This window comes from Lineus longissimus, unplaced genomic scaffold (assembly GCF_910592395.1).
Source record: "Lineus longissimus unplaced genomic scaffold, tnLinLong1.2, whole genome shotgun sequence".
In the NCBI taxonomy this organism is placed as follows: domain Eukaryota; kingdom Metazoa; phylum Nemertea; class Pilidiophora; order Heteronemertea; family Lineidae; genus Lineus; species Lineus longissimus.
In genome coordinates this window covers 7568-23329 of record NW_027020277.1, presented here as the reverse complement: position 1 = coordinate 23329, position 15762 = coordinate 7568, and the positions used below count along the sequence as shown (strand labels likewise).

The 15762-nt window shown below is 43.9% G+C and overlaps 2 protein-coding genes across 2 annotated transcripts; both read right to left on the bottom strand.

Moving 5' to 3' along the window:
- Positions 1-2600: 2600 nt before the first annotated feature.
- LOC135503549 (uncharacterized protein K02A2.6-like) lies at positions 2601-4874 on the bottom strand. The gene has a single exon (XM_064797151.1). The coding sequence runs from the start codon at positions 4872-4874 to the stop codon at positions 2601-2603; it is 2274 nt and encodes a 757-aa protein (XP_064653221.1).
- A 6985-nt stretch (positions 4875-11859) lies between these two features.
- LOC135503548 (uncharacterized) lies at positions 11860-13587 on the bottom strand. Its single transcript, XM_064797150.1, has one exon. It carries the CDS (start codon positions 13585-13587, stop codon positions 11860-11862), a length of 1728 nt encoding a protein of 575 aa, XP_064653220.1.
- Between the last annotated feature and the right edge of the window lie 2175 nt (positions 13588-15762).

The window sequence follows — 15762 nt, the reverse complement described above, 5'->3', positions numbered from 1 at the left end:
GAGTACATTCTCAATAGTCGCCCTCTCACGTTCATCGATACCAAGTCGCCAGATGCGCTGCAGCCATTGACACCCAACCAGATACTCACCCTGAAGACGAAAACGGTCAAACCTCTCCCTGGGAAGTTCGTGAAAGAGGATTTATTCTGCCGTAGGAGATGGCGACGGGTACAATACCTAGCCAACCAATTCTGGTCACGGTGGAGAGACGAAGTCTTGCCCACTCTTCAGGAGAGAAAAAAATGGATCAAGGAACAGCCAAACGTTGAGCCAGATGATATCGTCCTTCTCATGGACGAATCCCTGCCAAGGTGTCAATGGCCTCGCGCCCGCGTGTTAGAAGCTCCCAAGAGCGAAGACGGTTTGGTTAGGAAGTTAAAATTGAGGGTGGGCAAAGGTCTTCAAGAAAGACCAATCCACAAGGTCATTCTGTTGGCAAAAATGCCAAAGGGCAATGAATAAGCCTGTTATCAGAGACAATGAATATCTAGGCTTGCATAGTAGAGACGTTATAGATTTGATTGATATTTCGGGTTTTGGTGCCAGTTGGTCCTCTGCCTCAGTTGAGTCAATGCCATTCAGGTTTTAAAGGTTCATAAACTGTTGCATTTTGTGTTTTGGTGATTTCTCACTCTGCCTACTCCTGTAGTCTTTTCAAAGCCGGCTCCAGGGGTGTGTGGGTTGAGGCTCATCTAGTTGCTCACGGAATCTTTTGAGCCTCTTGATGAGGGTATCGCCTCCATACATTGTATTTCTTTGCCACAAGTTTTGGCATAAAGGTTTTCTTTGGTTTTGAGTCTGTCTCAAATTATGGAGAGCCATAAAATGATACCAAGAAAAAAAAAAAAAAATTTTAACTTAGATTCTGGAGATGAAAGCAGCTAAGGCCAGGTTTCGGCCTCTTTTCACATGTTTCATTGGTTCTGAATCTAATATTTGTAAAGAAAGTAATTGGAGAAGTTTGTGCAAAAGAAAATCAGTTATTGTTTAAACTGAGAGTCTTTAAGGGTCAGGTGTAGTAGTTGAAATTAAGAGCCTTAAGGGGCCAGTACAGTTTTGATTTCAAAGGCTTTAAGGGTCAAGTGAAGTGGAAGTTGAAGTCCACTTGTATTTGAAATTTTGAGTATTTGTTTAGTTTGAGAGTTTTAGAGTTGGTAAATTGGCACAAGCAATTTAGGAGAGCCATGTGACTGCCGTCGGTTAGAATTTAGTCAGTAATGCATGTTTTAGTGCGTTTTTGCAGTTTGCGCTCTATTTTGCGCTCTTTTGGTGTTTGGCGGGTAATTTGAATTTGGCGCCTCCATTTTCGTGCTCCTTTTGGCTAGTGCGTCATCCCGGTTCCGCCCAGCCTCGCTTTGAACCCAAACATTTCTGTCATTACGACCTGTTTAGAATTTGTGCCAGTGAAGGGTACTTTTTCGGGAACCCTAGTTAGACCCGATGCCGGAACAAAGGTAATTAACTAAAATAACATGTATAGAAACCCTACAGTACAAGCCCAGTTCATGACAGAGCCGGTAAAGGCAAGTTTTGATGTGTTTAATTCGTAGAAACCCACGCTTGTTTGCTCCCGCTATAGTTCCATAGTTTAACACCAGGTGACGCCCTGGTGCATGTCCTTAGAATGCACTGAAATGTTTATAGAATGCTGAGATGCATATTTTTAGTAAGGATCTCGGCAGGTAAATGCCATTTAATACATGATTCTATGTTAAAGATTCGGTGTAATGTTCAGACAGAATGCTGGAGTAAATCTGCAAAGTTGATACTGTATGGTTGTGCAAGAAACGTCATGAATGTGTATGTCTTGTCTGTCCTCCTGGATGTGACCAATTTTTATGGTTGTTCCTCTTCTACTCATCTTTTTTTCTTACAGTCACTGGTTCTTCCTTTCTTGTCCACTGTTCATTATGTGAGCAAGTCTTTATGTATGTTCATTCGTTTTGTCTTTGTAGATTTACGTGATCTGTGGGATCCATTGTAATAAAAGAAGTCATGGAAAACAGTACTTCACTTCGTCCTTGACATATTAGTTAGATTCGATCAAAGCCGCCACAGTACTTCAATTATCAATGTCACAATTACTAAGAGTAAGGTAACTATAATCAACACACACTATTTTAGAACACTAACTAACGAGCGACAATGTAATCTCTATACCAGGCTGGTCTAACACGATTTCGCACAGGCCTGGCAGGCGGAGGTTTATAGGGTGCAACAAGTTCAGGAACATCTGGGTTATCACCATGATCAAAGTCAACATCATCCACTGATATCTCTCTATTGTCCTTTGGTGGCAACACTGGAGCACGGTAGCGCGACAACAGTTCCTTATTCCACACCTTTCCATCCTCTGTTTGAAAAGTCGCTGGACCTTTGACGGCAATGATACGCACTGGGTCGGAATACTTAGAAAATCCTTTACGGACATGTCTTGGAATTTTGACACGGACATAGTCTCCAACTTCTAAATCGGAAAACTTAGCTGTACGACGCTTGTCAGCATAAGCCTTAGATTTTGCTTGCTTATGTCGGACACGATTGCGAACAGAATCAATCGGTTCCAAGGGTTTGACAACATGTAGACCAGGAATGTCCAATCATGTTACCATACGCCGACCATGAAGGAGTTCAGACGGTGAAACTCCCGTCGTCGCATGAGGTGTAGCACGGTATACACATAATGATTCACGAACAGCAAGGGTAGGAGATTTTCTCTCTTTGGTAGCAAGCTGAATAGTATTTCCTAAAGTCTGATTGAAACGTTCAACTGCACCATTAGCTTGTGGATGGTAGATAGCTGAAGTAGTATGACGGATATTTCTCCTCACACAGAAGTCTTCAAAAACATGTGACACAAACTGAGGTCCATGATCGGTAACAATCTCTTGAGGGTATCCTTCACGTGAAAATATTCCTTGAAGGAATGAAATGACAACGTCAGTGGTAACACGTGGTACAAGTGCAGCTTCGGGCCATTTACTGAAGTAATCATGCACAGTGATAGCAAACCTTTCTGAGTGTGGTGCACAATCATTCGGACCTACAATGTCCATCGAAAGTTTTTCCCATGGTTTATTGGGTAGTGAAACAGGCTGCATCGGTGCAGGCCTAGTAGACGCAGTTTTATCATTCATCTGACAAGTGGTACACGTGTGGATCGCTTGTTCCACTTGTATATCCATACCATTCCACCAGTATAGTCCACGTAAACGTTGCTTAGTACGAACAATCCCCTGATGGCATTGGTGTGCAATTTCTATGATTCGTGCGGTAAGCGCTTTCGGTACGACAACGCGATCTCCACGCAACAGGTTTTGCTTGTAAACAGACAACTCCTTTCGGAATCTGAACAAACCATAGACAGCTTTGTCCACAGCATCCAGTTTATCTGGCCAACCATTCACAGTGTAACGTATTGCCTTTTGCAAGGTTTTATCCTCATTGGTAGCAGTAGTTATTTCAGCGAGAGTAACACACGCAGTATCATCCTCGAATTTCAAACAAATGGCTTCATCCTCAATATCGAAACCAGTAGTATCTTCTAGTGGCAATCTAGAGAGAGCATCTGCAAAGCAAACGTCACGACCTGGTTCATACTCAACTGTGTAATTGTACTGTAAGAGTCGAGCATTCCAACGAGCGATACGCATCGGCTTATGACCATTACCTTTGGATGACAGGAGCGTTGTAAGGGTCTGATGATCAGTACGCAAAGTGAAATGTCTACCCCATAGGTATGTATGCCATTTCTCACAAGCCCAAACACAGGCAAGGGCTTCACGTTCTCCCACTGCATATTTACGTTCAGAATCAGTCAACGTACGTGACGCACACGTAACAATACGTTCAAGACCATTCTTGTATTGACTCATGTAGGCACCGAGTCCATAACCACTAGCATCTGTTGTAACAACAATGTCCAGATCAGGATCAAACAAGGTCAGAGTGATATGGTTCCCAATATCCTCCTTGATACATTTGAAACTAGTCTGGCAGTCCTCAGACCATTCAAACGTCTGATCTCCACGAAGCAACTTGCACATTGGCTCTACTTTGGAAGCAAAGCCAGGGCAGAATTTACTATAGAATCCAACAAGTCCTAAAAACGACTTCAACGTTGTGGCATCCTTAGGTGGAGGAGCGTCCAGAATTGCACGGGTATTGGAAGGAGCAGGTTTGATACCTTCCGGTGTAACCATGTGACCTAGGAATTCCATCTCCGTTAAATCAAACTCGCACTTAGCCGGGTTGAGCTTGATTCCTAGTTCACTTAATCGGCGAAGAACAGCTTTCAAGTTCCTGCGATATTCTTCCCACGTACGGCCGTAGACTACTAAGTCATCGAAGTACGACTGTAGACCTTCAAGTCCTTGTAAGGCGATCTTCATCATTTTCTGAAAAGCACTGGGCGCGGACGCAAGCCCAAATGGAACGCGCCTGAAACGGTAAAGGACTTGGTGAGTCAGAAAGCATGTGAGGTCACGACTTTCCTCATTAAGTTCAAGTTGGTGGTAAGCATTGGCTAGATCTGGACGAGCAAAGTATTTTGCACCGCGTAATTCACCGAGTAATTCATCAATGCTGGGAATAGGAAACTTGTCAACGACAATCTCCTTATTTGGCGCACGCATGTCAACGCAAAGACGAATATTACCAGTTTTCTTACGAACGACAACAAGTGGGGAAACCCACTCTGAAGCATCGATCTTCTCAACTATGTCATCCTTTTCCCAACGATCCAATTCCTTGTGAACTTCCTCCCGAATAGCAAACGGTATCGCACGTAACGCAGCTTGAACTGGAACAGCGTCAGGTTTCTCACGGATTTTATGAGAGAATCCCTTAACTTTACCCAAACCTGGTTCAAACATGAGCAAACTCAGAACGTAAATCCTCTGGCAAACTAGCAGGCAGGTAATCCTGAGATCCGCTGAACAGATTCGACTTTACCGAATCCAACTGATTGACGTTTACCTTCATTAACCGACCATCAATCTGCATTCCAAGACGGATAATAGTGTCACGTCCTAGAAGGGCAACGCCCTGTTTAACAACATGTACAGGTACTTGGCAGATACGATCCTTGTAAGTGATGTCGGCGGTAAAAGTTCCACAGACTTTAACGATATCCATAGAGTAAGACTTGAGTTGTACCTCAGCAGGTTGTAAGGGAACGTGGGCGAAATACTTTTCGTATTGCGCTTCGGAGATTAGAGTTCTCGGACTTCCTGTATCGACTAACATGCGCATTGGAACATGGTTCATCGTAATCGTACACGAGCTTGCATTGGTGTCCTTGGGTGCATTCACAAGTGACAGCACATGCATCTCAGGTCCAGGCACGGAATGTGTAGTCACACAACCAGTAAGATCATTCTCCAAAGTATGATCGAGTTGTAGGTGCCTAACTGTAGTAGCATTTGTACGTTTTGCCTGCATACATAACTTCTGTAAGTGACCTTTCTTGCCACAGGCATGACAAGTAACTTGTGTAGCACGACAGTCCTTAGAGTTAGCAAGATGTGATCTTGAACCACACCTATAGCATGAGCGATTGTCAGTAGACGGCGTAGGCCTCGTAGGTTTTGAAAACGACTGTCGATGGCTTGGCTTTTTATGATGGGCTTTCATTGCATGGACTGTATCCTCTGATTTAGCGGCCTCTTTTTCCATCGTTTTCGATTCTTTCTGTGCTTGTTCAACACGACGTGCAATAGTCAAAGCTTTTTCCAATGACTGTCTTTGATACACCTTGAATAACAAGCTCCAGTTCATCTCACCCTTTGAAGAGAACAACCTACTGTCTTTGAGACACGGTGAATAGCTATCTCCTCATCCAGTACATCTCACCCTTTGAAGAGAACAACCTATTGTCTTCGAGACAACCTGGATAGGGAGCTCCACATCCAATGCATGTCAGCATTTGAAGAGAACAACCTTCTGTCTTTGAAACACCTTGAATAGCTAGCTCCTCGTCCAGTACATTTCACCCTTTGAAGAGAACAAGCTACTGTCTTTGAGACACCATGAATATCTAGCTCCTCATCCAGTATATCTCACCCTTTGAAGAGAACAACCTGTAGTCTTTGAGACGCCTTGAATAGCTAGATCCTCATCCAGTACACTTCAGTCTTTCAAGAGAATATCCTACTGTCTTTGATACACCTTGAATAACAAGCTCCAGTTCATCTCATCTTTTGAAGAGAGCAACCTATTGTTTTTGATCATGTTGATACAACTTAAATAGCTAGCTCCTCATCCAATACATCTCACCCTTTGAAGAGGACAACCCGTTGTCTTTTAGAAACCTTGAAAGCTAGCTCCTGATCGAGTACATCTCACCCTTTGAAGAGAACAACCTATTGTCTTTGAGACAACCTGAATAGGGAAATTCACATGCATTAAATCTCACCCTTTGAAGAGGACAACCTTCTGTCTTTGAGACAACCTGAATAGGGAGCTCCACATCCAGTGCATGTCAGCCTTTGCAGAGAACAACCTTCTGTATTTGAAACACCTTAATTAGCTAGCCACTCATCCAGTACACCTCACCCTTTGAAGAGAACAACCTACTGTCTTTGAGACACCTTGAATAGCTAGCTCCTCATCCAGTAAATCTCACCCTTTTGAAGAGAACAACCTATTGTCTTTGAGACAACCTGGAGAGGGAGCTCCACATCCATTTAATCTCAGCATTTCAAGAGAACAACCTGCTGTCTTTGAAACACCTTGAATAGCTAGCTCCTCGTCCAGTACATTTCACCCTTTGAAGAGAACAAGCTACTATCTTTGAGACACCATGAATATCTAGCTCCTCATCCAGTAAATCTCACCCTTTGAAGAGAACAACGTACTGTACATGTCTTTGAGACAACCTGAATAGGGAGCTCCACATCCAGTACATCTCAGCCTTTAAAGAGGACAACCGACTGTCTTTAAGACACATTGAATAGCTAGCTCCTCATCCAGTAATGTTTGATAGCACCCCACGTGACTCCATCCAATCGTGTGCTCATGAGGAAGAGTATTGGGAGGAACTGAGCACGACATCTGCAAAAGCAGAAAAGCGAAAGGACGGAGAACTAGGGTGGGTGGGTGGGCAAAGCAAACGTCTTAAGAAAGCTGACGACGCTATTTCTAATGTATGAACTAGGCCTATCAATTAGACGAGTGCATGTTTTTAACTCTCAAGTACATATTTGGAGAGGTTTTGAAAAAATATTTGCTGTGGCAAGTCTACAGATATAAAGAAATTATTTAATGAAAAAATTAATTTCGAATTTTGCTAATTGGGTAATAGGGGGCGTGTTTTGAGTTTTTCTACCAGTTGGCTGAAGAGTGCAAATATCAAAGTCTGTCTAATTTGTCGATTACCAAAAAAAAAATTCCCGTGGTCAACTACCAGTTTATTTTTCACCATTTACTTGCCCGACTCTCCGGAATAACATAATCTAAATTTCAGATTCCCAACCCCACGCAGTATTTGATGCGTCGCGGTCAAACATTGACAATTTAACTGCTAAACGGTTTAAAAAATCAATTGTGGTCTTGTCTCCTCGAACAGAACAGCTGGGGAGCAGCCATTCTCCTCCCCTCTCGGGGCAAAAGGCTGAATGAGGCCGAACAAAAGGATTTCGCACACTCGTCGATGAAGTCACGTGGGGTGTGATAGCACCCCACGTGACTCCATCCAATCGTGTGCTCATGAGGAAGAGTATTGGGAGGAACTGAGCACGACATTCCTTCAATTTCGAATGCGCCATGCAAAATCTCGCTCATTCCTATTCCAACACTCCCACCACTCCCAAAACTCCTATAACTTCTCCAACGCGTGAAAGAAAATTATACAAGGCGGATACATTATCTTATACAGAGATACTTTTATTCCTTTGAACCAAGAGCACATGTTTATACGTGACATACAGCTACAGAAACGGGAGTTAACATGATGCAAACGCAAAACGTATTATTACCGAAATCACTTTAGTGAGAATGATGATAGAAGCTAGAACTTGATGAAGAGTTTTGGTTTAGGGGCCTGCGATTACCGTGATATAGAAGTCCTCGTTGTGAACATGTATGCATGCATATCATTGAATTAATGAACTAATGTAATTGAATGAGCGCTTACAATCGTATTTTGTGCTGAATCAGATTTGCGTGAAAATTATATAGCGCTGGCGGCAAGGCATTAAAGGATGCATACTGCTCGAAGTCTCTTTCCAGCCTGAGTGGTGCACTTGAGGAGCTAGCCAAACTACGGACAAAGGCGATAGCTCGCTTCAACGAGCCTTCCCTAGTGTAATAAGCATAAGATTTTCTTGTCGACCAACCCACGTGCCTCATCGTGTCGGTGGCGATCGTGTCGGTGGCGTTACTTTCACGAGGGTGAAGAGGTTGCTGCGCATCAGAAAGTGCTAGGGTGATAGAGCAACCCGCTCTTATGCTGTGAGGGGTCTCACCCTGGTATATGCTGAGGATATGTAGGTAATGGATCAGGCGATGATACATAGTAATGTATGACACGGGTTTATTTAAGACGGTACCATTTTCCGATACCACTCTAAAGAGATAACCTAAGGAGAGATCCACCGCCCATGAACGAGCCCAGCTTACATAACGGTCAAGACCCGCAATCGGGCAGGTAGCAACATTGGCACAGCGTGTAACCGTGAAAGTGTTGCAAACGCCGGTAGCCTCCTATTCGCTTTTGTGAAGGAGTGCGATATCGCCACACCCGAGTTGTCCGTGAATCGCTGCACACCTCTAAGTTGGCTTGCGACTCTGCCTAAATCACTGGCACGATCTCCCGCAAAGAATTGAAGTTTAAAATAAGCTTGATCTCTATGTAGAGCGAAACGTTGCCTTGGCGACAGGTTACTACGAGTTATTTGATCATCTTTTTGAGAGAAACATGGGCCTGGCCTGAGTGGGAACAACCTGAGCTCTTGCTTGCTCCCCTGCTATATGTTTTATGTACGATTTAACGAGCGGAGATGCCGCCGGGTTTCCCGCGCCTAGGATGTCACAATAGGAAGTACCTCTACCGCATTCTCTAAAGATGGCTTTATTCTTTGTTCCAACTCTGATGCAATAAAGCTTGCAAATTTAGCACAGGAGGGCGAATTTTGGAACGACTCAGAAGGCGGGCGCTGAGAGTCAAATGCTTGCCCTTTAAAATTTCCCTTGAAATGCTTAAAAAATGGCTCTATGTCCGCTCCATTATGTAGCCAGTGGCTGTACTGTTGCGACATAGGGTCGTCAGGGGGAAGAATTTCATCCCAAGAACTGGCATGCTCGTGCAACTGGCCGGCAACGAAATTATCTGGGTCTCTTAGCGCAATACTATTTACATCAAAGCTTAGCCGCCGGGAAAAAACGTCCTCAAATTTTGGGCAAAATTGGGCGGGGAGTTGGGTTTTCTGTCCCTTGAGGTTTACCCAGCTTTGCGAGAACCTTGCAGAGCGCGAAGCTCACACCGGATCAAATGGCGTTTTAGTTCCCATGTTGGCACGTTGTACGCTCTAAAGCGTTGATTCTGCAAAACAAATAGAGATTACATTTAGGAAGGACAGAAAGCTCTCAACCCCCCACCCACGTGAAAAAGATCACTAGGGAAGTTACCCCGGGTGGAAGTAAAGAGCTAAACAAGGGCGCTATTCCTTGTTATCTGACATGGGTTTAGGAACTCTAGGCTTTGTACTTACGAAACAAGGGACACAAATGCCGGCTTAGAAATTTTGCTCTTGCTTGCATGGCTAGGAATCGCCCGAAAATTCTAAAATTACGCAAGGGCGAACTGACAGCTCGTAGGGTGACTCTGACGTAAGCTTGCCCAGTATATATGTGTGCACTGTCTGGCTATGGCGATGTAAAATTGTAGAAAATTTTAGAGTTCGAATCAGACTAAAAAATAGTCGAGCGGGACTTCCCCTATATAATCGCCTATCGGCGCGTTCAGAGAGGAACTGCAACGCCCGATTTATCTCCACTGTGCTCACTGGCGAGCCTACGCAAGACTCCCAAGGCGACAGTTACATATATATATCTCATATCTCTGGCTCGAGCACGCCCCCCAATGGTCTGCTACGATGCCGTCCCCCCTAGCCGAGCGAAGAAGCTCCCTAGGGTGACCCGAAGAAAGATAGATAAAGAGCCGTGTGAGATTCAGGCAAGTCTGAGAGGAAAGACACAAAATACTGTGGTCGAAAATCCGAGAAAAGCAAAAATCGACAGGAGGGGAAGCCAGTCGACCGACCAAGGAGGCGACAAAAGGCTGAATGAGGCCGAACAAAAGGATTTCGCACACTCGTCGATGAAGTCACGTGGGGTGAGGGTTAGGGTTAGGGTTAGTGTCCTGATCAAGGACATCTCAGCCTTTGAAGCGAACGAACTATAGTCTTTGAAACAGCCTGTATAGAGAGCTCCACATCCAGTACATCTCAGCCTTTGAAGAGAACAACCTACTGTCTTTGAGACACATTGAATAGCTAGCTCCTCATTTAGGACATCTCAGCCTTTGAAGAGAACAACCTACTTGTTGTGTATTTGATCGGCCACGATTGGGAGAATATACGTGATAACTCGTAGATATCCTTTTTCGTTTATATTCACTTTAAAAGAGGATTTACAAGCGTAGAAGTAGGAAATAAAAAATTTCCCAAATCGTGTTGGACTTCGTTCATTCGTTGGTGTCGTAGTTTTTTCCGGCAAGCGCGGAAGACGAAAAGTGTCGTCGGCAAAAGGTTGTGACATTAACACAATGACTTCTCATAACATCCCAGGGGACACCATTGGACAGGCATGTCCTTACTACTGAGAGCTGATAGTCCAAATGAAGTGACATTTTCACCCCTAACAGCAGTATCACTGATTACAGTTCGGATAACGTTTCACTGTTCACAAACATAATCTTGTTTAACTATGAATTTGATAGTCCATCTTCCAATCTTTGGAAGTACTAGGAAGTACAAACCTACAATGATTCTAACAAATCCAAAATCACTATATAACATAATGCTTAACTCTAAAACTTTAAAAACTTGAAATGAGTTAACTTTGCTAGTTCAATTTAGAACCAAACATTGACAGTAACCTTAATTCAACCACAGTTTTGCAACTCAAGGCAACACTAAAATTTCACCAGATAACACTACACTCAAACTTTCAACACTGTGTAAATCTGAAACCAATGCTAAACCTTAAATTGACCACATCAACATATAGACTCACTGCATGATTGATGATTTTTATGAGATTTCTAAAGTTTAAAGTGTCAGTTTCGCGGAATATCGTGAATTTTTACACTTCCACGTCTAGAGTTCTGTCCTTTCACACACTTGTTACTCGGTATCATTTAAGTCTGTTCTCGCAAGTCTACTCATAAGGAGAACCAATTTAGTAACTGGACGTTTCAAGATCAGTCCTGAGGGGATTCTGACGTCGACAACTCGAACGAAATTGTCCTCTCCTGGGAATACTTTTTCAACCTCGGCCATTTTCCAGTGAGCACGTTTGATTTTGTCATCGATGACTAGAACAACGTCACCTATTCTGAGGTTTTCCCTAGCCTCAGACCATTTGTAGCGAGCAGATAGTTTATGGATGTTGACCATCCACCTACACCAGAAATTATCAACTAGTTTACGGCACAGAGCACGACGTTTGTGAAGATCTCCAACGTAATCCTCACATGGGACTTCGGGCGACAACAAATCTCCACGTCCAATCAGGAAGTGATTGGGTGTCAGCGGGGGTTCGTCCAGTGGCGATGATGCAACTGCACTGATCGGACGGCTATTAATCAATGCAGAAATCTGTGAAAATACAGTTTCCCACTCGACGAATGTCAACTTATCAGCATGGACCATATGTCTCATGCCCTTTTTCACCTCTTGAACCATTCTTTCGACAGCCCCCTGGTGATGGGGCCCCATCACCAGGACCAAATTTCCAGTCAATCTTGAACCTGGTGCTAGCTGCCAAGATTTTCTCTTTGTCAAATTTCAAGTTCAGATCGTTGATCGTATTGTCCGCTCCTCGGAAGCAAGTTGCATTGTCACTACGCATATGGGCAGGAGCTCCACGGATAGCTACAAAGCGATCAAGTGCCATCAGAAATGCTTCTGTGGTCAGGTCCTGAACACAGGTTACGTGCACAGCACGGACGACAGCGCAGGTAAACAGAGCACCATAACCTCGACTTACAGTGTTTCTGTTCAGTTTCACATTGATAGGACCTAGATAATCCACAAAGGTTGTGAAGAATGCTGGGGTGAATGGTTTCAACCTGCATAGCGGTAAATCGGCCATCAGAGTCTGAAGAGCCTGAGCATTGTTCCTGATGCATATTTTACAGTCTTTTATGATAGCACTAGCAAGTTTCATGTCCCCAATGATCCAATAGGACCTTCGAATCTCAGTAAATGTGCGTAATTGTCCACCATGGAGAGCATAGCGATGTTTTTCATGCGCAATCAGGAGCGAGATGCGATTTCTTCTAGGCAGTAAGTATGGATGACGCATGTCGTAAGAGACAGGAGCTCGATCTAGACGTCCTCTAACGCGATACACTTGTTGTTTCTCATCGAGAATTGGGTTGAGTTTCCGAAGGTTGTGATCAGTAAAGTTCAGATCTCGCTGGGCATATCTGATCCAATAGAGTTCTGCTTCCTTGATTCTTGCCAAGGTAGGAAACTTTGCGACTGTCTCTGTGAGACGACTGAGCCATTGATTTTTCGGTAATTTGGACAACGACAGAATCCTTGCTGTTACCATAGTAAGACGTGTCCAACTTGAGTAATCGATGGGATTCAAGATGGGTTGTTCCGGAAAGTCAGCGACTAGTTGCAGAGCAAGGACTTTGGCATTGCGCACATGGAACTTTTTCAGTTCAGCATCATCAGAGTTCATTTTCAGTTTTGGAGCGCTGGGCCATTCTGACGGCGATTTGCGGAGGAATGCTGGACCCGCGATCACATTTCTCATTTGGTCTACAGTTCCACCACGCGATACCAGATCGATGACATTTTCGTCAGTAGGTACAAAGGCGATTTCTGTGACCGGATCAAAGTTCTGGGTGACTTCACCAACTCGGCAGGCGACGTATGATCGAAATGCCTTCGAATGTCCTTGGAGCCAACTTATAACCGTTTTACTGTCGGTCCAAAGTTTCACAGACTCGATTTCAAGACGTAGCGCATCGCGAACAGTAACCACCAATCGACTAAGAAGCAGCATTGCTTGTAATTCCTTTCTTGGAATACTGGATTGTTTCAATGGTGTGAGCCATGAGCGAGCACATACGAATGATAGTTCAGCTTCTCCATCCCCCGATTCAGCCCATCTCAGCCAGTTTCCCACCCCCATGGCATCCTCTGATGCATCACTCATACCATGGAGTGAAACCTTAGGTAATGTTAACTGACCACGGAACATTGGAGGTACTAAACATCGATCAATCTCCACACCAGCGACGTCCTTCAGATCACGTTCAATCGACTGAAGTTCAGCGTACAGATCACTGTCCTGCGAGATTGGCGTGTCCCAATCTAAATCGAACAGCCATAGTTTTTGTAGAAGCATTCTAGGACGCACGGTTACACCGGATATCATTCCAAATATGTCATAGTATGACGCCACTTTTTTCAATATGTTGCGCTTGGTGGGGACGAGAATCTGGTAATCAACGTCTTTCACACTCAGAGTGTCCCTGTTTATGTTCCATTTAGTACCCAAGACTGTTGTGTTGCCATCTTAAGGAACATATTCTGCCTCGCTTATTTCTCTAGCGTTCGATATGTTGTAAGGCTCTGCCTTGGGGGGGACTTCAATGACTTCAACAATTATTCCAAGTTTCTGCTCTTTATTTCTCCCATAGATCTTATAGTACAGCCTCTGTTCTTACTTGCTGGGTTCTCCCTGAGGGAACGGATCTCCCAACTTTTATACACTTCATATGTTTGTTACATGTTACTAAGGCGATGGTGACATTTACCACCTGATACGAGTGACGAAGCGGTCCCATGATACGGGGTTAGCTTGGTGTATGATCCGTCATCTTGCATCATTTGGCGTGTGAATCAACATCGCCTCCCTCTGAATGAAAAGAACCAACTTGATAACCTCACGTATCATAAATAATTCCAAACCAAAAAGTATACAATGTGTTGGTTTAGTTTGACCAGTGGTTTACTTTAGTTTGGTCACTACAACACTTCGGCCAAGTTTCTCCTAAATTGTTTATCTTTAATTTTTGAACATGCATTTTAAGTAATCATTTTATTCCCTTGAACAACACTGTTGTTTACTTCCAATTTCTAAATACGTATACCTTAAATAATCATTTCATTCCTTTGAAGAGCCGCTGTGTGACCGAGATCTGTTACAAATGCTAACTCTAAGGTGAACTGAGATTATAACCTTTAAACAACTTTATCCATCCTTCTCACATATATCCCCCTCGTCACCTAGCGATTGACCCCAATCGCTGCCTCTGGGAAAGAATCTGTTGTTGATTAGACACACTAATACCACACCGCTACCTGACTTTCAGGTCAATGCGTTAAGAAAAACATTCTTAATATGCTTGCAAACAGAATAGCAAGCATCCAAAACTTCTCGCGAAGATGGGCCGTCAAGCATGACTCCTTGTAAGCCACAAGAACGTGAACAAATCCGCACGTGTACCGAAGCGTGACAACGGTCAACTGTGCCATTTGCTGCGCTTCATTATAATAATGGAACGGAAGATGTCCCAGTGGAATAGTAACACACCTCGAGCCAGATTTGACAGATAACAACATACGTACAGTATCATCAATGGTTCTAAAACCATGGTTCTAAATTGCCAAGGACTTTCGCCTGGCCTGTCAAATCCAATGTAATAGTTTTGTTAACCACCTCCCAGTGGAGGGACGATGACGCAACCTGTGGAACACGCGCCATCAAAACCAAAAGAGCTAACTTCCGTACTCGTACGCAAAGATATACGACGATCCCAAAATGGATCAGAGCGACAACTAATATTACCGGTGGAAAGATGGGGGAAGACAGGAAACTCTTGCCATAGAAATTATCATCCACCCAGTCAGCCGTAGAGTCATACATCTTTGTCTTAGTCGCCATAGATGCTGCAATAGCACGGAAATCACGAGCGCTATCCTTATGCAGTGTCATGATGTTACTCCAGTTACCCTCATGCAAGTCAATATCAGGAAGCTTGATATGAACCTGGCCATGGTAAATATGCCTAGTATCAAGCGGTTTAAGCTGCAAGGGCCCGGAAAGTAACATATACACTGGAGCATTAATGGTATTGTAGGTGACTACTCCATTAATAGATGGTAGCAAGTTGGATGATGATTTCAGGGCACAACCGCACTGAGGACGGACAACACAGGTTCGGCAGGCCGGGGTGCGAAAAACTGGCCTACCTTCGCACTCAACCTCCCAATATTCGTCAATACTGCTGGCAAAATATGAATTGTCGCCGAGGGCATGAAATACATTGGCAAGAGCCCGAGGTTGATAAACAATCTGACACAACTTCATTATTTCATCATCGTAACCGAAAAATAGTGCTGCTAGGCATGACTTTTGGGAACGAGGTACAATGGCCATCTTAGCGGCACAAACAAGGATCCCTTCACCCACACATGATTGAAAAGCCTGCTGGGAAATGGAAACATAGTGCTCTTTATCAGCAGTTATACCAAAATACGGGTCAATACCCATGATTTGAGTAGAGTTGGTTACCGT